The sequence below is a fragment of the Schistocerca americana genome, chromosome 1, assembly GCF_021461395.2.
Source record: "Schistocerca americana isolate TAMUIC-IGC-003095 chromosome 1, iqSchAmer2.1, whole genome shotgun sequence".
NCBI lineage: Eukaryota > Metazoa > Arthropoda > Insecta > Orthoptera > Acrididae > Schistocerca > Schistocerca americana.
The window spans coordinates 189,047,409-189,068,515 of record NC_060119.1 but is presented as its reverse complement, the minus strand read 5'-3'; the positions used below and the strand labels follow the sequence as shown (position 1 = coordinate 189,068,515).

Genomic DNA, 21,107 nt, shown 5'->3' with positions numbered 1-21,107 from the left:
TATGCCTGATGAACCGTGGGTTACAAATAACACCCCCGGGCAGTATCTCCAAACAGTACGAACAGCTCAGAAAGCCAAGAGCAAAAAGCTGACATATAATTCATACATGATAATCATAGAACATATGAAAATGCTCAAACTAAGACAAGAAATTCAACGTGAGCATGGTCCCATGCCCAACCAAAACTTTTGTATTACAACAAGAATATTACAATAAGAATTACTAAGAGAATTAACTGGTTAATCTTAGAATAAAATATCACAACAAGATAATATAATAACCAAGAAATCACAGGTTACTCAAACCCATTAACTTAAGTGACTTAAAAAGTAACAGGCAAATCTTGAGGGCTAACACCTAAACAACTACAATAGTAATTATATTTAGAAGAATAAATATTAATTTTTTTGAAAGGGCCAAAATCTCATCAAAGTTATGGAACTTAATTACGCAAATGATCCAAGGTTCACTGGGCTGCTAGTGTTTGCTTACCAAGGTCATAGGTAACATTGTAGTCATTACATCAATCACGGAAGCAACAGCTTCCAGCACAAATAAGACTCAACTTCAACAACAGTGATCAGTAATACACGTGGAGGCCTAGAACATATGACACAATTAATTTCAGATCCAAATGACAAGATAAGCAGACATTGGCCAAGTTTCAATCAAAATAAATTTTAAAGTAAATCAAATATGGCCCTCAGATAATCTCAAACAGAGGCATCAAAAGGTAAATTTAACACTTGAGAATCATAGGCAATCCAGCATAGTGGGAGCAATTTCAGCATGGGAGCACATGTGTGAACAGCACTCCAATAGCCACGTCAGCAACCATGTCTCCTTAATCCATGTAAACTGTCTGTGTCGGCAGTAGGCCCAAGCATACAGCTCTTTTCAATCTATCCCAGGCATGTTTGATAGAGTTCATGTCTGGAGAACATGCTGGCCACTCAAGTCAAGTGATGGCATTATCCTGAAGGAAGTTATTCACAAGATGTGCACGATGGGGCCCCGAATTGTTGTCCATGAAGACGTATGCCTCACCAATATGCTGTCAACATGGTTGAACTCTTGGTCGGAAGATGGCATTCATGTACTGTACAGCTGATACTGTGCCTTCCATGACCACCAGCAGTGTACGTTGGCCACACATAATACCACCCCAAAATATCAGGGAACTTCCACCTTGCTGCACTTACTGGATAGTGAGTGTGTCTAAGGTGTTCAGCCTGACCGGGTTGCCTCCAAACACGTCTCCAACAATTGTCTGGTTGGAGGCAAATGCAACACTCATTGGTGAAGAGAACTTGATGCCAATACTTAATGACCCATTCAGCATGTTGTTGGGCCCATCTGTATCACGCTGCATGGTGTCATGGTTGCAAAGATGGACATTGCCATGGACGTTGGGAGTGAAGTTGCGCATCATGCAGCCTATTGTGCGCAGTTTGAGTCGTAACACATCCTGTGGCTGCATGAAAAGCATTATTCAACATAGTGGCATTGCTGTCAGGGTTCCTCTGAGCTATAATCTGTAGGTAGCGGTCATCCACCGCAGTAGTAGCCCTTCAGTGCCCTGAGCGAGGCATGTCATCGACAGTTCCTGTCTCTCTGTATCTCCTCCATGTCCGAACAACATCGCTTTGGTTCACACTTCCCTTGTTAAGAGCCCATCCTGGCACAAAGTAACAATGTGAATGTGATCGAACTGTGGTCTTGTCCATCTAAGTATGGCTGAACTACAGACAACATGAGCCGTGTACCTCCTTGCTGGTGGAATGACTGGAACTGATTGGCTGTCGGACCCCCTCTGTCTAATAGGCGCTGCTTATGCATGGTTGTTTACATGTTTGGGTGGGTTGAGTGACATCTCTGAACAGTCAAAGGGACTGTGTCTGTGATAAAATATCCACAGTCAACGTCTATCTTCAGGAGTTCTGGGAACCGGGGTGATGCAAAACTTTTTTTGATGTGTGTATTTGCCTGTATACATCTCTGCAGCTGTCATTCAGCCCTGTCATCTATGTCCTACTCTACAGTTTGTGCACTACAGTTGCCTCAGTGCCAGTTTTGGATTGTGCCATTTTGCCCCGCATGGTACAATTCAATCACAGCAGCATGTGAAAAGTTTAAAAACTTAGCTGGTTTAGAAATACTAACACCCTTGGCCTGAAAGTCAATGTTCATCCCCTTTTGGATGTCAGATAAACTGCTCTATTTCTGCATTATGACAGCTGCACTGTTTTGAGCACCCTCCAACGTGCTTTACATGCAATCCACTGCTAGTGCTATAACTTGCTGTCTGTTAGTGGTTATTGCACATTGATGTTGAACATAACCAGTGGTCACATTAATGTGAATACGCCATGTAATTTCACTGAAGTTTGTTTTAACTTTTCTATATGCTGAATCATTCCTTCCAACTACCATTTCTTTTTCAATTTCTTCGTATTTCTCCTGCAGTCATTTCTCTTTGGCTCCTGTGCAATTCATATTTATTCCAATCCCTTCTTTAGTCAATAAAGAAATGCACAGAAATGTAATATATATGCCACTACACTGCTTAGTGCTGTTTGTTCTCATGACAACCAATTTGAACTTAGTAAATTAGTAAAATAAACTGTAATTAAGCTGTGATAGGTTTAGAATTATGTGTAACGTAAGCATATGATAACAGGTTAAGGAAACAGAATATTTATTTTTGCTTCTCTCTTGTATACTGTTTGCTTTCTCTTTTGATTATTTATTCTTTTTGATACACTTTTGAGCATATAACCTCTTTATTTCAATTTGGTGTCTTTGGTTTTTATATTTTATGCAAAACATTTCATTACTGTCACAATATTTTTTCCTGTTTTTCCCATTTCTTGCAGACCTATTCCATTTTACATTAATAATGTTTTTGTCAGTATTTATACAATGGCTCACACAATGATTTACAACAGTGTCTCTATATACTTTGTTCCATCTCCACAGTTCTGTCTTGAATAGAGTCTCAGCTGCATAAGGTTACAATATAATAATTTTTTGTTGTGAACTGTCACAGAACCTCAACCCAGTACCACATTTGCATATAGCTTCAACATTATAGACACCTTGCATTTTAAAGAGTTGACAGTTTTGTCTGTTGATGTGTTTTAGGTACCAATCCATGCTACGACTTCTTAAGCGATATGAATTAAATTATCATGAGGCACCCGATGAAGTATCTGATATAGTACCTGGCCAAGTGATAGAATTTTCATCTTATCCTGGCTCAATCCATTCTCAGGATGACTTTTATGTAATCTCTGGTATGTCACCTCAGGGGAAGAATCATCAGCTGAAAATAGCAAGCATTCCAATCAACAACTATAACAGAGCTTTGTGGAGAAAATCTAAACCACAACAGCAGGTAAAGTAGTAAAAATATTTTTCTTCAGTATTCATATACTTTCATATAAGTAATGTTGTTGTTCCAGAAAGTAAATGATATTTTATTTTTAATTTCTGTTTTTGAAGGAGTAGATGGTGATTAAAAATAATCATATGACAAATCAGTGTAATCAGATGTCATGCCAAAGTTTCAATTTTTAGATTCTTACATTTTGTTCTTGAGCTTCCAGAAAAGAAACACATGGCTCAGAAAAAGGAAATGAACTCTAGAAAAACCTCCTTACAGCACACGGTTTTAACATGTTGAGAAGTTGTAACTTGTCAAGATGTTTTAATCTGTTGAGAAGTTTTAACCCATCAAGAAGTTTTAACGTAACAAGTAGTTTTAACCTGTCGAGAAGTTTTAACACATCGAGGAATTTTATCATGTAGTTTCAACCTCACAGGAAGTTTTAAAATGGTACACAGTTTGCAAAAGAACAGAAGATTCATTCTAGAAACTCACTCCAGTCTTCTTATTCAATTATTAGTTGTTTCAGGGTCATGATCTAAGGAGGGGAAAATAAGCTGCACATGTGAACTGAAGTTTATGTTAGGAGGGCTTTGGAATAGGGTAATCTATGGTGCTGTGTTAGCTATATTGCTGTGGTGGTGTAACAGCTAGCACATCTGCCTAGTTAGTAAGGAGACCTGGGTTCAAGTCCCAACTGCGGCGCAAAAGTAATTCATTTCATCAACCTCTATTATTATTTTCAAATAACTTATAGGAATGCAGCTGGGTGACATCGTTGACAATTGCTGATATTTTGACAGGAGCACTGACGTTTTCAGGGTAAAACAGCAGCAATTAAGTGTTGTGCATGGGAATTTAAAACATCACTTTTCAAAGCAATTTCAGAAAGATAACATAAACTGAAACTGAAGAAACTGCAAAAAGGTGGAAATTTAAGGAGATGGGACCTGGATAAACTGAAAGAACCAGAGGTTGTACAGAGTTTCAGGGAGAGCATAAGGGAACAATTGACAGGAATGGGGGAAAGAAATACAGTAGAAGAAGAATGGGTAGCTTTGAGGAATGAAATAGTGAAGGCAGCAGAGGATCAAGTAGGTAGAAAGACAAGGGCTAGTAGAAATCCTTGGGTAACAGAAGAGATACTGAATTTAATTGATGAAAGGAGAAAATACAAAAGTTCAGTAAGTGAAGCAGGCAAAAAGGAATACAAATGTCTCAAAAATGAGATCGACAGGAAGTGCAAAATGGCTAAGCAGGGATGGCTAGAGGACAAATGTAAGGATGTAGAGGCTTATCTCACAAGGGGTAAGATAGATACTGCCTACAGGAAAATTAAAGAGACCTTTGGAGAAAAGAGAACCACTTTCATGAATAACAAGAGCTCAGATGGAAACCCAGTTCTAAGCAAAGAAGGGAAAGCAGAAAGGTGGAAGGAGTATATAGAGGGTCTATACAGGGGCGATGTTCTTGAGGACAATATTATGGAAATGGAAGAGGATGTCAATGAAGATGAAATGGGAGGTATGATACTGCATGCAGAGTTTGACAGAGCACTGAAAGACCTAAGTCAAAACAAGGCCCTGGGAGTAGACAACATTCCATTAGAACTACTGATAGCTTTAGGAGAGCCAGTCCTGACAAAACTCTACCATCTGGTGAGCAAGATGTATGAGACAGGCGAAATTCCCTCAGACTTCAAGAAGAATATAATAATTCCAATCCCAAAGAAAACAGGTGTTGACAGATGTGAAAATTACCAAACTATCAGTTTAATAAGTCACAGCTGCAAAATACTAACGTGAATTCTTTACACATGAGTGGAAAAACTGGTAGAAGCTGACCTTGGGGAAGATCAGTTTGGATTCTGTAGAAATGTTGGAACACGTGATGAAATACTGACCCTACGACTTATCTTAGAAGAAAGATTAAGGAAAGGGTTTCTAGCATTTGTAGACTTAGAGAAAGCTTTTGCAATGTTGACTGGAATACCCTCTTTCAAATTCTGAAGGTGGCAGGGGTAAAATATAGGGAGGGAAAGGCTATTTACAATTTATACAGAAACCAGATGGCACTTATAAGAGTCGAGGGACATGAAATGGAAGCAGTGGTTGGGAAGGCAGTGAGACAGGGTTGTAGCCTCTCCCCGATGCTATTCAATCTGTATATTGAGCAAGCAGTAAAGGAAACAATAGAAAAGTTTGGCGTAGGTATTAAAATCCATGGAGAAGAAATAAAAACTTTGAGGTTCGCCGATGACATTGTAATTCTGTCAGAGACAGCAAAGGACTTGGAAGAGCAGTTAAGCGAAATCGACAGTGTCTTGAAAGGAGGGTATAAGATGAACAGCAACAAAAGCAAAACGACGATAATGGAATGTAGTTGAATTAAATTGGGTGATGCTGAGGGAATTAAATTAGGAAATGAGACACTTAAAGTAGTAAAGGAGTTTTACTATTTGGGGAGCAAAATAACTGATGATGGTTGAAGCAGAGAGGATATAAAATGTAGTCTGGCAATGGCAAGGCAAGCGTTTCTGAAGAAGAGAAATTTGTTAACATCGAGTATTGATTTAAGTGTCAAGAAGTCGTTTCTGAAAGTATTTGTATGGAGTGTAGCCATGTATGGAACTGAAACATGGACGATAAATAGTGTAGACAAGAAGAGAATAGAAGCTTTCGAAATGTGGTGCTACAGAAGAATGTTGAAGATTAGATGGGTAGATCACATAACTAATGAGGAGGTATTGAATAGAATTGGGGAGAAGAGGAGTTTGTGGCACAACTTAACTAGAAGAAGGGATCAGTTGGTAGGACATGTTCTGAGGCATCAAGGTATCACCAATTTGGTACTGGAGGGCAGCGTGGAAGGTAAAACTCGTAGAGGGAGACCAAGAGATGAATACGCTAAGCAGATTCAGAAGGATGTAGGCTGCAGTAGGTACTGGGAGATGAAGAAGCTAGCACAGGATAGAGTAGCATGGAGAGCTGCATCAAACCAGTCTCAGGACTGAGCACAACAACAACAACAACAACAACACAAACTCTCTCTTCGTCTGCCCCCCCCCCTCTGTGTCTCATCCGCCCCCCCCCTCTCTCTCTCCCCCTCTCTCTTCCTCTCTCCCCCCTCTCTCTTCCTCTCTCTTTCTTCCCCCCCCCCCCCCCCCCTCTCCCCTCTCTCTGTAAACACTAGTGTCACCAAGCAACCAAAGATGATCAACATCAGAAGTTATCCATTTTGGGGTAATTCATCATTAAGAGAAAAAGTGTTCATTGCACAAAAGTATGTAAACAGAATACCAGCTGGAGCCTACTCAAGATCATCTTGCAGACTTTTATTTAAGGAACTAGGGATATTCACAGTGCGCTCACAATACATATATTCACTTATGAAATTTGTTATCAATAACCCATCTCAATTCAAAAATAATAGCAAAGTGTATAGCTACAACACTAGAAGACATGATGAGCTTCACTATTCAGGGTTAAACCTGACTTTGTCACAGAAAGGGATGTTCCCACAAAAATCTTTGGTCGGTCAGTTAAGCATTAAATGTCTGATAGACAGCTAATCAGCACTTAAAAACAAACTAAAATAATTTCTGAATGACAACTCCTCCCACTAAATAGATGAATTTTAGATACGACAGAGTAACTGTAAAAAAAAGGAAAAGATTTTAATCATGCCATGTAAAGAAATGTTATGTTAAACTGACACCTCCATATCATTTTAAAATGCTGTAGTCATGACCTGTGAAACAAGTATTAATGTTATATAATGATTCATCTCTGTATAGAAGGCTTAGAGAAATTGGTCCACTACAGCTGTATACAGTAGTTGATAGGCATAATTATCCATGTGCACAGCCTCTGTCACAACATCCCAAACTGCTATGTCTGATGTCACCACTCGGTTAAGTTTATGGCACCAGACTGTGCTGGTGCTGCATATCACTTATTTCATAAAAAATCAAAATAACAGGCAGGTATTAGTACCTTGCTCTCAGCATTCAACTTAAAACTAAAAATATAAAATACATAACCTGCATTACTTTACATCAGAAATCTTTGTCCTGTCGTTACTGCTGCACTAGTATATGATGGACAGATGTTCCTTTTGTATGACAGAAATTATTTTAATTCAAGTATTGAAATGAAAAGTGGCTTCTGTATATTTTGTTCCAGTGAGCAATGCTATAAGTAAGGCACAGTGTAGGTATGCAACATACGAGGCCTGTTCAGAAAGTAAGCTCCGATTGATTGCCAAATTGAAACCACAGTGAACATCAGAAATGTTTTACTTGTAACAATTAGCTACACCTTTCAGCTACTTCTCTACGTAGTCGCCGTTCTGACTTAGACTTTTGTCATAGCGTTGTACCAACTTTTCAATAGCCTCATCATAGAAGGCAGCCGCCAGTGCTTTCCGCCAATTCTCCACGCTGGCCTACACCTCGTTGTCTGTGTCAAAATGTTGTCTTCAAAGACAGCGGTTCATGTGCCCAGAGATGAAACTCAGGGGGAGACAATTGCGGACTGTATTGTGGGTAATCTCACATTTCCATTTGAAAACGATGCAGGAGCATCTTCATTGCCCCTGCAGAATGCGGCTGAGAATTGTCTTGAAGAAGAAACAGCACGACAGTTATGTAATGTTAGCTGCATAGCTTCAGGCGAAATTTCTCACCAGGCCCTCGTACTTGGCGGCAGACACTATTTTCTAGACATCTTTACGCACTCACTGCGAGCTCAGAAATGAGAAGAGCGACGTGATGCTAACTGGGGTTATACTAGAGACACTACCCAACACATCTGTGCAAAGCTTTATCGGATTTTCATAGTCGTTTCCATTTCGCGACCGATCGGAGCTTACTTTCTGAACGCCCCTCGTATAATGTGTTGTAGCAAATGTTTGTATGATTCTTTATGATGTTTCTAGATTGTGACTCTGTTTCAGGTTCTGTCTGGTCCAAGAGTCATGACTGCAAACAGGTTGGCACAACATGCTCGCCAGTGGGTCCACCATTTGGCAGAGTCTAACAGTGGTACAGGCAATAGGCAATGGGTCGTGCTAGACACAGGGAAAGTTGGGAAGCCACCCCGTGAATCCAACAGGGGGCTGAGGAGGCGTCGTGGCAGTCAAAAGAGCCGCCACCAGAAGCACCACCTGCATGGTCTACTGTGTGTTGTGGAGCAGCTGCCTGGTCTCACCCGGGCTTCAGATGTCTCTCACCAACTGATTGCTGAAGGGTTTTGGGCCTCACTGAGAGGTGTACCTTACCACCAGGTAAGGTGTCTATTATACGCTCCTATCTTGAATGTTTTCTTTTTTTTTTTTTTTCTTTTTTTTGGGGGGGGGGGGGGGGTTGGGGCAGTGTTTATGTTATTTGCCACTACTTCCTCTCCAGCATCCTTTGCCAACTTCTTCATCTGACTATAGCATTTAAATCAAATTTCCTCAGTTATTTGTAGGATTTATTCCAGACTCGGTCTTCTTTTACAATTTTTCCTCTGTATCATGGAAGTAATTCCCTGTTATCTTAATCCAAGTCCAACTGCCATGTACGTTTTTCTAGTTAGTGTTTCTCTATGCGGTGTTCCTCACCAACTCTTGTAGACAACATCCTCATTTATTATATTGTCAGTATTTTCTGTAACATCGCATCTCAGGTGTTTACACTGTTCTACTGTTGACATACATTCTTAGGAATTTCTTTCTCAAATTAACGTGTCCCACATTCAATCCCAGCCATTGCTTAAATTATTGAACACATTTCAGCAATGGTAGCTGATGACTTTCATTATAAGGAGTCACCATCAGTCTGATAATGGCCTCGTCAAAAGAGAGTGAGGAGTGTATTGAGATTCAGTGTACAGCTATGCCCTTCAGGTAGGAAACTGCCTTTAAAGTGGAAGAATAAGCAATGATCAATGGCCTGAAGTTGCAGTAGGCAATGCATTAAAGATACTTGTTGTGTTCCAACAGGAAATATGGCTTGTAATTGAAAAAGTATCATCATGACATCCTTAATCCGATTAGACTGATGACTGTGCTGTTCAATCCCTTCCCCCAAATCAATCCAATCCATCATACACCACCTCCGTTTAGTGGTCCAAGGCTTCTCTGAACAGCTTCCTGTGTGTAGCATGTTGTAATCTCCTCTCTAACTTTCTCCTGCAAGGTACTGCTTTTGATAGTGACAGTTTCTTTTTCAGTTTTGGTATCCATGCACAACTGAATCACATTTTATTTCTCCTCTCTCTCTCTTGCAAAAAAACAATTTTTAAAACTGTCATAATCTCATCATTAGTCGATTCTAGCAAAACTGAAGCACAATAAATGCTCTGCATTTTTCAGAAATCAAGCTACAATATTAATTCTTGATATTAAAACATTGTCTTTTATAATGAATAAAAATGAGAGAAGGCAACCACTTACCTACAGCTCATTGATTTCACACAGGGACACACACAAGTGCACAAATGGTGTACCTAACCTTAAAGCCACTGCTCTTTCACTATGGTAGTTTCACACATACACTCACACACACACACACACACACACACACACACACACACACACACACACACAAACCCATGACACCCAAACACACACACATATAGCTCAAATATTAGTTAAATGAAAGTGAACTGGGGTCTAGATAGACAAAAAACTAAAATGGAATCGTAGTGTACTCAAAAACTTATCAAGAAACTCAGTTAAGCATGTTATGCTCTTGGAAGTATCTCTCATTGTCTTCAGAAGGAAGTTGACTTTTTTACCATATTTTTTTCTTCTTGTTTTCTTATGGAATTATCTTGAAGGGCATGCGAATAAAATAAAGCATGTATCCAGCAGAAAGAATGAAGTGCAATGGAGATAACTGCACATTTAGCATAGACCTGTCAAGTAGTAATCCTTTTTTGTAATATGTTCTTCCTTTTTCAGGACATCTGTGATGCAAGTCATTGTGCCGACATGAAACAGACACTAGAACAGTCATCACTAGCAAGGTCTTTCAAAGAAGATCAGAAGAGAGCAACAGATGTAGCAACAATAATGTATCTGATGAGAAATTATTATTACAATGACACCTTATTATCTGAAGATGAGCAGTCAATGATAGCACCAAGAGGTGACATACAACTCGATCCCAAGCTGCCACTTGGAGTGATTGATACAAAGGTTTCCATCTGGGCGCCAAATACATCTGTTCAAGTTTATGCCATTGCTGGTCCACCATTCAGTATGAATGCAAATACAAGTGCAGAAAGTAATGATGAAAGCAATGATGTGCCTCAAGATGATGTTGATAATCACAAATATCCTGTCTTTCCTTATAAATGGTCTTCTAGTTCTTTTGTGAATTTATCTCACCTGGGGCAACCAGATGTTTGGAATTTCAACATTTTTGTTTCAGAATGGTCCTGGCACCAACATGGAAATTATACAGTTGCCCCTGAGAAGCCAGATTAAAGAGTGTCTTTCTAATATCTTTTTTTGTCTTTTTGTGATTATTCTAAAAATCTGTCTTCCATTATTACTGAATAAAACTGAATTTTTTACAACTCTGACGAAAGTCTTTTATTTTGGATTCCATAACAAACATTTAGTTGTTTATATAGTAATATATCTAAAAACACAGATGATGTGACTTACCGAACGAAAGTGCTGGGAGGTCGATAGACACACAAACAAACACAAACATACACATGAAATTCCAGCTTTCACAACAAACTGTTGCCTCATCAGGAAAGAGGGAGGGAGAGGGAAAGACGAAAGGATGTGGGTTTTAAGGGAGAGGGTAAGGAGTCATTCCAATCCCGGGAGCAGAAAGACTTACCTTAGGGGGAAAAAAGGGGTATACACTCGCACAAACACACATATCCATCCGCACATACACAGACACAAGCAGTAGTACTGTCTACCAACATGGTCACTTGACTGAAATGCAGATGAGATGTTGAGAACCGTAATGGCCAAAGGCACACTGTCTTCAAACTCATATTGAAATGGATATCCCAGAAACCAGTGAGACAGCTTTTTGTGAATGTTCATATGAATAATATGGGCCTGCAGCACAAATAAACATGACTCACCACAAGATCAACAGATATCAGATGCATGAGTAATTCCTACAGCCTCACAATCAACAATGATGTGCTTTATGTTTTTTACTGCCTCAGATTGATTACTGTATGATAAAATCCAAAGCTTATCATATTTTATCTCATTAAGAATCCTACAAAATAGGTTTTTCTATCAGTACAACTTTAACATATACTGGTGTCAGATCTAATTTTACTATACAGTGAGTGTATAGGAATATCTGAGGAGTGTGCTACCATATAGCTGGATTTATGTCAAGCAAATGGGGATAAAGTCTGCTGCAGTGTGCTACCATCTGGTGGCACTGACGTAAACTTGTAGCTAAGAGTGGTTGTGTTTAGCTGTACACAATATGAACTGTGCACATTTTGTATAAAATCCGTATGTATTTGGCCTGCAAGGTAATTATGTCACACTAGTTGCGCATGTGCAAAAACTGCTTAAACCTGCATAAATGAAGGTGTGCTCGTCACCCTTATTCCAAGTATCATGGATCTAGAGGAATAGCAATGTAGCACAGTGCGGTAGATTTTGTGCTGTGTATTTCAGATTACTGCATCTATGGTGTGTTTAACATAATTCAAAGAAACATAACCAATAAATTCACAATGTATCAAAAGTTGCGGTGTTCATTTCTGCTTCTTTTTCTTGTGCTGATAAAGGCTGCAACAAATCTAGCAAGGTATGATGACAGTATCTGTGCAGAAGTCTCTGCTGGGCTTTGATCATGGAGTGGTGTTTCCTAGTATGAGGATAAAAAGCTCAGTACAGAATCAATAGGGGTGGATGTCAAGATTTTTTCCATCTGTGTCTTAACATTCTCACAAAATGTTTTGCTATCCCATTAGACACAGGCTGAGATGGAGGTGTGGTAACCTGCCTAATTCCATTATGGGTGCAAAACTGCTGAAAACTCATAGAAGTAAACTGTGGACTGTTATCTGAGACATGAGTTCATGAGTCTCCTCCAGTAGGAAAAATAGTTGCCTTAGTGGTCCATTGCATTTTTATTATGTATGGGAAATGAGAAAAAATATCTTATCAAAATCAACCACATGGCCCCTTGTAATGGGCCTGAAAATTCTGCATGCTCCCAATCCATGGCTGATAGGTTTGGGGCAATGGTGGTTGCTGTGACTGATAACCCTGACATTCGTGAACCACTCACACTATCCTCATCTACATGTGACCAATACACATAGTGACAGGCAAGATTCTTCAGTATAGAGATTCATCTGAGTACCTGATGCAGGAGCTGCAATATATGGGAATGCAGAACCTCTAGCATCACTACCCAATGCTAATGGTCATCCTGATTCAGCAACAGGAAGGATGTAAGTGGCCTGTCATCAAATATTTATTTATTTATTTATTTAACCTGGCAAGATTAGGGCCATCAGGCCCTCTCTTACATCTAACCAGGCATTCTACTTATTTTACATTCATATGTTTTAGTAGGCATGTTAAACTACATCTAGTACAAAAAGTGAAATAAACAATTTGAAAGGTACACCTGGAAAAATACATACATATAGAGTTTATATTCTTAGGTCACAAGTACTGTTATAATTAGACATTATTGAAGAGACAGATTTTAGATAGGAGTGCCGGCAGCAGGGAGTATGAGGGAGACTCATGGTGAAGGGAGGAGAAGAATAGAGACATGATGAAACATAATTAAGGAAATATAAAGGATAAGAAGATTGCGTGGCTAATAGAGAAAGGTGAAGAGGAAGGCATCTCAGGAGCAAGATAGGAGACGCTAGCTTTGCTATTTGACAGATGAGGGGATTGTCCTTGTACATTAATTTTGTGGAGAACTTTGTGAGGATGATAGTAGGAAATGCTTCAACTTCTTCTTAAAAGCAGCAGGAGATCGAATTTTGCACAAGATAAGGGGCAGTTTGTTCCAGAGGCAGACAGCGGCAACTGAGAAGGAGTTTGCAAAAGTTTTTGTTTTGTGAGTGGGCACAGTTAGGATACCAAATAAGAGTGACCTCGTGTTTCGATTATGATGACATGACAGGTTTTTAATCTCTGAAGCAAGGTACTGGGGTGCTTGCGCGATGAGGAGTCGGTGAAGTAGACATAGAGTGTGGTAGTCACGCAATTTGTCCGGCCGCAGCCACCCTAGTTCGGAGTATGAAGCACTAACATGATCATATCGGCGAATGTTGCAGGTGTAACGCACACAGGCATTCATGGTTAGCTGTAGCCGTCTTTTGTTTTCACTACTCATGCCTTGTTGAATCACATCACAATAGTGGAGGTTCGGTAGAACGAGTGCTTGCACGAGCTGGCGTTTCAAGTCCTGTGGAAATATGTTCCGAAACTTTTTGAGAGCATAGAGACAAGCAGACGTCTTTCGGCACACTGCGACTGTATTCTCCACCCAGTTGAGATGCTCATCCAAAGTTACACCCAAGTTCTTCACTGTTTTCTGATATGGTATTGGAGTACCGTCGAGCAGAATAGGAGGTAGCCGTTCACGGAAATCTGAACTTATTAATTTCTGATGGGCTATTAAGATTACTTGCGTCCGTTTTGCATTTAGTTTAAGCCCCAGGTTTTTCGCCCATCTCACTACTGAAGACAGATCATCATTCATCTGAGCGATTGCAGTGTTTACATCTTCAGGTCTGACGCTTAGGTAGAGCTGGAGGTCATCGGCATAGAAATGATATTTACAGGAGGACAGAACCGACGAAATATCGTTGACATATAAAGAAAACAAAAGTGGTCCTAAGACTGATCCTTGTGGCACTCCCGAGGAAACATGTTTCCAGGGAGATTTTTCATTTACGCAGACAACACATTGCTGTCTGTCTTTTAAGTAACTTTCAAACCATCTCATTGCACTATCAGAGAAATTAAGCTGTTGCATTTTTCTGAGCAATATGTCAAAGTTAACAGTGTCAAAAGCTTTGCTGAAGTCCAGTAGCGTCAATATTGTTGCCTTTCGATTGTCGATGGCATATTTCAGGTCATCAGTTACTTTAATTAGAGCAGTGTTTGTGCTGTGATGTTTACGGAAACCGGATTGAAATTTGTCATATAGGCTGAATTCATGCAAGTGTTCAGTGATTTGGTCATGAACAATATATTCAAGTGCTTTGGAAACAGCAGGCAGTATGCTAATTGGTCGGTAATCACTAGGCAGTTGCGGGTTTTCGATCTTAGGGATGGGTCGAATTAGGCTTCTTTTCCATGCAGTAGGATATATTCCGTTCACGAGGGAAAAATTAAATATGTCAGTTAAGACAGGTACTAAGATATCGGAAACATTCTTAATCATGGTTATACCGATACTGTCGTTGCCTATTGCATCAGAAGAGATTCTCATTATTGCTTTTCTTGACGTATTTGTTGTTACATGTTTTAGATGGAAGGTATCGTTGTTAGTTATCCTGTTTGGGGATTCTTGTGGACGGTAATTATCAGCTGTGCTGGTATTCAGAGGTGCAGAGAAGAATTCATTTAATTCGTTAGCTGACACATGAAAAGTAATTTCCGATTTTGCCTTTCCGACCTCCAAGCTACGGAGATTCTTCCATAGAGTCGTGAGCGTCAGATCGCTGCATACAAGGGAGCGAGCGTGCCTGATTTTAGCATTGCGAATGCATTGTTTCACTCTGTTCCGTAGCTTTCTATATTCTTCGAAACGCTCGGGTTTCGGATCTGCCTTGAAACGCTTGGGGCAACTTATAAACTGGCGTAAATTACATTGCTTATCCTGAATGAGTCACGGTTTCTGAGTGTGTGGTTAGGGAAGAACCTAAGACCACAGGATAAACTGCTGCATGTAATATGGGTAGCAATCATACTTATTGTCTTGCTTCTCATAAATATTTGTCTGTATTTTCTGAATGTGGCATGATTTTTCTGGATGAATTAGGCAGAAACCTAAGAAGACAGCTTAAACTGCTGCAGTCATTTTTATAATCTTGGTTTCTTTATGAAATTTCATCAGGTGTGTAGTGTGATTTCTTTTAGAATTTACTTTTGAGGTATCATTCTCTCTACTTAAGCAATATAGCTCAATTAAAGTTATTAATTATTTTTGTGAATTTTTGTTAGGCGTGTAGTGTGATTTCGTTTAGGATTTTTGTCTTTGGTATCACTTTGTCTACTTGAGTTCACCTGAAGTTGTTGATTCCATCTTTCATTATTTTTCATAATTTTTAGCGATATCTTGTCCCTGTCTCTGTTAAAAATTTAAAAAAAAATGAGCAGGTCTTTCATATATTTTTAATTTTAATCAGCATAATAAATATATATTAATACTTGGTCACTTTCAACAAAATTTGCTGTGCTATTTGTTTTTAATTAAAATAAATTCATAGCTTATGCTTATTTGCTCCATTCTCACCTGATGGAAATATCTAATGAATTCATTGTCTTTGATGGTGTACCCCAGAAAACACAGTAACAAGGCACAACAGTGAAAAGTCTACACAACTATGGTGACTGTATGCACTAATGCATCCGGAACCATACAAAGGCAAATGGAGCATATAAGCAATTTCAGTTTGAAGAGACTGAACGAACTATGTCATTTCAACATAGAATGCTGTATGAGGCTAAAGGGAGAAATCCTTGAAAAAATGTATCCAGAGAAAGTGTCACACTCTTGAATGATTAAATTGTCAGCTGACTCAAAGTACCAGGATTTACTACTGTGGGCTACACAGGTCATGATGAGCACAGTATGGCTATCCTAGAGAAGAATGAATTCCTAGGGAATTTAGACATGAAAACGATGCCAGCATAAGGTGTGGTAGATACAAAACTGGGAGAGATGACACTCTATAATGTCTACAAAGCTCCATCACAGAAACAGCCCATAGGTGTTTTACCCATGGATCACTGTCTAGCAGTGTATGTCAGTGATTTAAGCTCTCAGCATACCAGATGGGGCTATCTGAGGTCCATAGATGAAGGTATTGGATTAAATGAATGAGCAGACAAGTAGGACGTACACCTACTTTTCGACCCCAGGGATACAGCGACCTTCAAATCAAAGATGTGTGACACAACATCAACAACTGACCTAACCTTTTTCACATGAGAGGCAACAGCCACACCTGTGCAAGCTACAAGAGAAGTCCTCATGGTCCTCAAGGCAGCCACAGGAAGCCAGCAGATCAGCTATAACTCCCAGTTATAAAAAGCCTCCCCTATCCCACATTGGAACCTGAGGAAATCTGACAGCTACAAACATTAAACCTAGATTCACAGAACTGCTATACAAAGCAGCCCCAAATGCTATTCCTCATAGAGTTAGGAAGGACTAAACCCCTGCTGGATGAAAAAGTGTGAAACACTAATGGAACAGTCCAAGAAGAGCAGGGAAGATGAGCCTGCAGAACAGTTGGTCAATACTATGAATGAGGAATGCAGGAGTAGCTGGAAGGAAGCAATGGAAAGTTTAGGTTTTAAGCATTCCTGTAGGAGGAGCTCAGGGCTGGTTTTAAAAATAACGTGCTACTATGGTGCCTGACAGGTTGTCTCTTTGTTCTGGTCCATCTGAGATTGTGACTGTCCTGAAACAGACTTCCAAAATTCAACTAAACACAGTTAAAAAGAAATATTTCCAGACAACTGAAATAAATGGAAACAGAAGAGAGTACCCAGGCATTGAAGCCAAATGAAGACAGGAAAAATGGCCAGACCTTATAAAATCCTACCAGAAGTCTTGAAGGAAATGGGAGTTTTAGGAAGAAGACGGTTGCCACACTCTGCACAGAATGCATCGGAACGGGCGCACTCCATAAGATCTGGAGAGAAACAAAAAGTGCTGAAACCTGGAAAGACTGGAGATGATCTGTAGAATTTTACTGATATCCCTGCTCTGTTCCTCCAATAAACTATTAGAATATTACTGACTAGATTAACTCCATATATCAAAGCCAACCTTCCTACATATCAGGTGGGTTTTCAAGGTGGTAGCAATTGTTGTGATCAAGTGATGTCCCTCACAACCAATATAGAGAAAGGCTTCCAAAACAGGATGAAAACCAGCCTGGTTCTCATAGATCTTACATCAGCTTATGATACAGTATGGATTGGGGGGGATGCTGCTTAAAAGCACTCCGCCTTCACGCCACAAGTGGCCCATTTTGACCATCTGACCGCCGTGTCATCCTCAGGGGAGAATGCGGATAGGAGGGCCGTGTGGTCAGCACACCGCTCTCCCGGTCGTTACGATGGTTTTCTTTGACCGGAGCCGCTACTACTCGGTCGAGTAGCTCCTCAATTGGTGTCACGAGGCTGAGTGCACCCCGAAAAACGGCAACAGAGCATGGCGGCCCATCCAAGTGCCGGCCACGCCCGACAGCGCTTAACTTCGGTGATCTGACGGGAACTGCAGCAAGGCCGTTGATTCTGCTTAAGCTAACTTAAATTATCAAATGCAAGCGGATTTGCACGCTATTCAAAAACAAGTTAACAGGCAGGAAAATCAAGGTCTCGCTATTTGATGTGAACAGCAAGAGCATGGTTCTGAATAATAGCCCACCACAGGCTTCGGCACTATATAGTACTCATTCTTTTCAATCTATATATTGTTGACAGGCCAGACACCAAATAACGTAAGTTTGCATCAGTGGACGATCTGGTATTCGCATATGAAAGTAAACATTCTAATGATCTTGACAAAATACTGAATGCAGACTTGGAATTACTGTATATCTACTACTCCAAGCGACAACTACATTCAAGCCCTAACAAAACGACAGAACCAGAATGTAACTTAACAATAGAGATACAAATAGAAAATTACAGCTTTCTGTTAATGCTCAACGCATCAGGAATGACAATAAGCCTAAATACTTGCGAGTGAAATTGGATCTCACTCTGACGTATAACTTACATCTGGAAGATAGAAAACAGATGCTAAAATCCTATAATGCAATCCCGTCGAAACAGAATATGGGTTTAGGAGGCTTGTCTGCCCTGTAAAGTACGATGGATGGTGACCTGTGGCATCTCTACCAAAAGAGCACAATGCTTGTGCACACACAAGTGTTTTGCGGCACGCAAGTCGTCGTACATTGTTCAACATAGAGTTCCGCAGTAGACCGTCCCTACATGTGCTCATATTGACCCAACGACATCATCAATTACGATTGCAGTCGGCACGGGACCATCGGGATTTGACCGTTGATCGATGGAAACGTGTCGGCTCTTCGAGTGGATCACGTTTTGGCTACACTAGGTTACTGGTCGTCTCCACAAACGCTGTCGTCGAGGTGAACGGTGGCTTGTAACGTGCAGCACGCCAAGGATGCAGGCTGGTGGAAGCAGTATTATGCTGAGGGAGACGTTCTCCTCGTAGGAACTGTGGTAATAATCGAAGACACGCTGACAGCTGTGAACCACCTGCATCCCTACATGTTTGATGTCTTCAACGACGGTGATGTCATCTGTCAGCAGTACAATTGTCCGTGTCTCGGAGCCAGAACCGTGCTACAGTGGTTTGAGGAGCATTATACTGAACTGATGTTGATTTCTCGGCGATCAAACTCGCCTGATGTGAATCCTATGGAACCCTTCTGAGTCGCTATCGGGCCCCATCACTGCTTACAAAAATCATGACCTGTGCGTAGACACCTAATGCCACATACCTCTAGAAACCTACCAAAAAACTGTCAGATCCCTTATACGCAGAATCAGTGATGTATTTCGTTCCGAAGACGGCCAAACAAACAAGCTATTAAGCAAAGAAAAACAGGTTCAAATGGCCCAAAGCACTATGGGACTTAACATCTGAGGTCATCAGTCCCCTAGACTTTGAACTACTTACACTTAACTAACCTAAGGACATCACACACATCCATGCCCAAGGCGACTGTAGCAGCAGCGCGGTTCCGAACTGAAGCGCCTAGAACCGTTCGGACACAGCGGCCGGCTAAGCAGGTGGTCATAATGTTTTGGCTCATAAGCAGCGGAGGCTCCAGGATGGACACCAGGAGGAGAGATGGGAGGCGCGGGAAAAAAATCCAATGATCTGAAATTGTTACGTATTACCACTTAATTAAGCTGTTTATAGTGCTTTCCGTCACCAATAAAGAGGTTTAGGACATTTAGATCTGTTGGAAGAATCGATAAAGAACATCATTTTTCGGCTGAGTCATGAGGACCAGGTTATTTTCAGCACTGGTCCCTGTGCTGTTAGGGGGAGTGGGTGGCGATCGACCATTGCCCCGCCCCCCCTCTTCCTTGAATCCACCTATGTACATAAAGTTTTTTAAGGAAGCATAGAGAGGGTATGTCTATATTAGGTTCTCTGTGCTGTGCTGCTACCGCCAAAGCGGTGAAAACGCGAACTTGCTTTGACGGACGGTTCGCTGGAAAACCAACGACCAGAACATGGCGGAATGGTGTCTGCCCGCGTTAGGCTACCGTTTACACCAGGTAGAATTCTCGGTCGCTTTACATGGCATGGGAGTTAAAGAGGCCAACGCGTGCTGCTAATTCACCGTTTCGGCATCAAACTCGACGCTGACCGACCCCGAGCGGCGGTGTTGGCGGCAGGTTTGCCTCCATCTAATACCGTAAATGTTACCAGGCCATTGTGGGAATCTTCAGCGTACAACTCCCGTTTTCTACCAAAGAGATGGCGCTGGCCCCTATAGCTTTGATAACGTTTCCGGGCATGGCTGTCTACCCGTACTTTTCTCTTAAAGATACCCTCTACAACTGCTAGTGTGTCAGCATCATTTTGTTACAGCTTCTGTATTAACAGTTACAAATTAAAAATCCTAGCTCAGTGTGTGAGACGAAATAATCTCTCCAGTGATTCTGTAATGCGACTTTTGGCCCTTCAATGCAGGATTCTTGTCACCGTCATTCGTATAACTTAATGTACCTACAACAGCTCGGCGTCAGAGCTCCGTAACAGAAAATCATTAATAAGAAAATAATATCTGTTTAGCTTTATGAAAGTGATTGCAGTATCGCAATAACTTCAGTCAAATTGATACGTTCTGCTATTCGTCATATAACGGGTCACGAATGTACAATGTGATCTACATCTACATCTTTACTCCGCGAGCCACCTTACGGTGTGTGGCGGAGGGTACTTATTGTACCACTATCTGATCCCCCCCTTCCCTGTTCCATTCACGAATTGTGCGTGGGAAGAACGACTGCTTGTAAGTCTCCGTATTTGCTCTAATTTCTCGGATCTTTTCGTTGTGATCATTACGCGAGATATATGTGGGCGGTAGTAATATGTTGCCCATCTCTTCCCGGAATGTGCTCTCTCGTAATTTCGATAATAAACCTCTCCGTATTGCGTAACGCCTTTCTTGAAGTGTCCGCCACTGGAGCTTGTTCAGCATCTCCGTAACGCTCTCGCGCTGACTAAATGTCCCCATGACGAATCGCGCTGCTTTTCGCTGGATCATGTCTATCTCTTCTATTAATCCAACCTGGTAAGGGTCCCATACTGATGAGCAATACTCAAGAATCGGACGAACAAGCGTTTTGTAAGCTACTTCTTTCGTCGATGAGTCACATTTTCTTAGAATTCTTCCTATGAATCTCAACCTGGCGCCTGCTTTTCCCACTATTTGTTTTATGTGATCATTCCACTTCAGATCGCTC

At 40.8% G+C, this 21,107-nt stretch overlaps 1 protein-coding gene across 2 annotated transcripts in view; it reads left to right on the top strand.

Moving 5' to 3' along the window:
- LOC124568236 (putative phospholipase B-like lamina ancestor) overlaps positions 1-10,963 on the top strand; it is a 163,052-nt gene extending 152,089 nt beyond the window's left edge. For both annotated transcript variants that reach the window (XM_047131056.1, XM_047131095.1), the window contains 3 exons: positions 3,146-3,398; positions 8,346-8,675; positions 10,338-10,963. In XM_047131056.1, coding sequence (XP_046987012.1) covers positions 3,146-3,398; positions 8,346-8,675; positions 10,338-10,865 — 1,111 coding nt within the window. In that variant the 3' untranslated portion in view covers positions 10,866-10,963. The remainder of the gene's footprint in view (positions 1-3,145; positions 3,399-8,345; positions 8,676-10,337) is intronic.
- Positions 10,964-21,107: the final 10,144 nt, after the last annotated feature.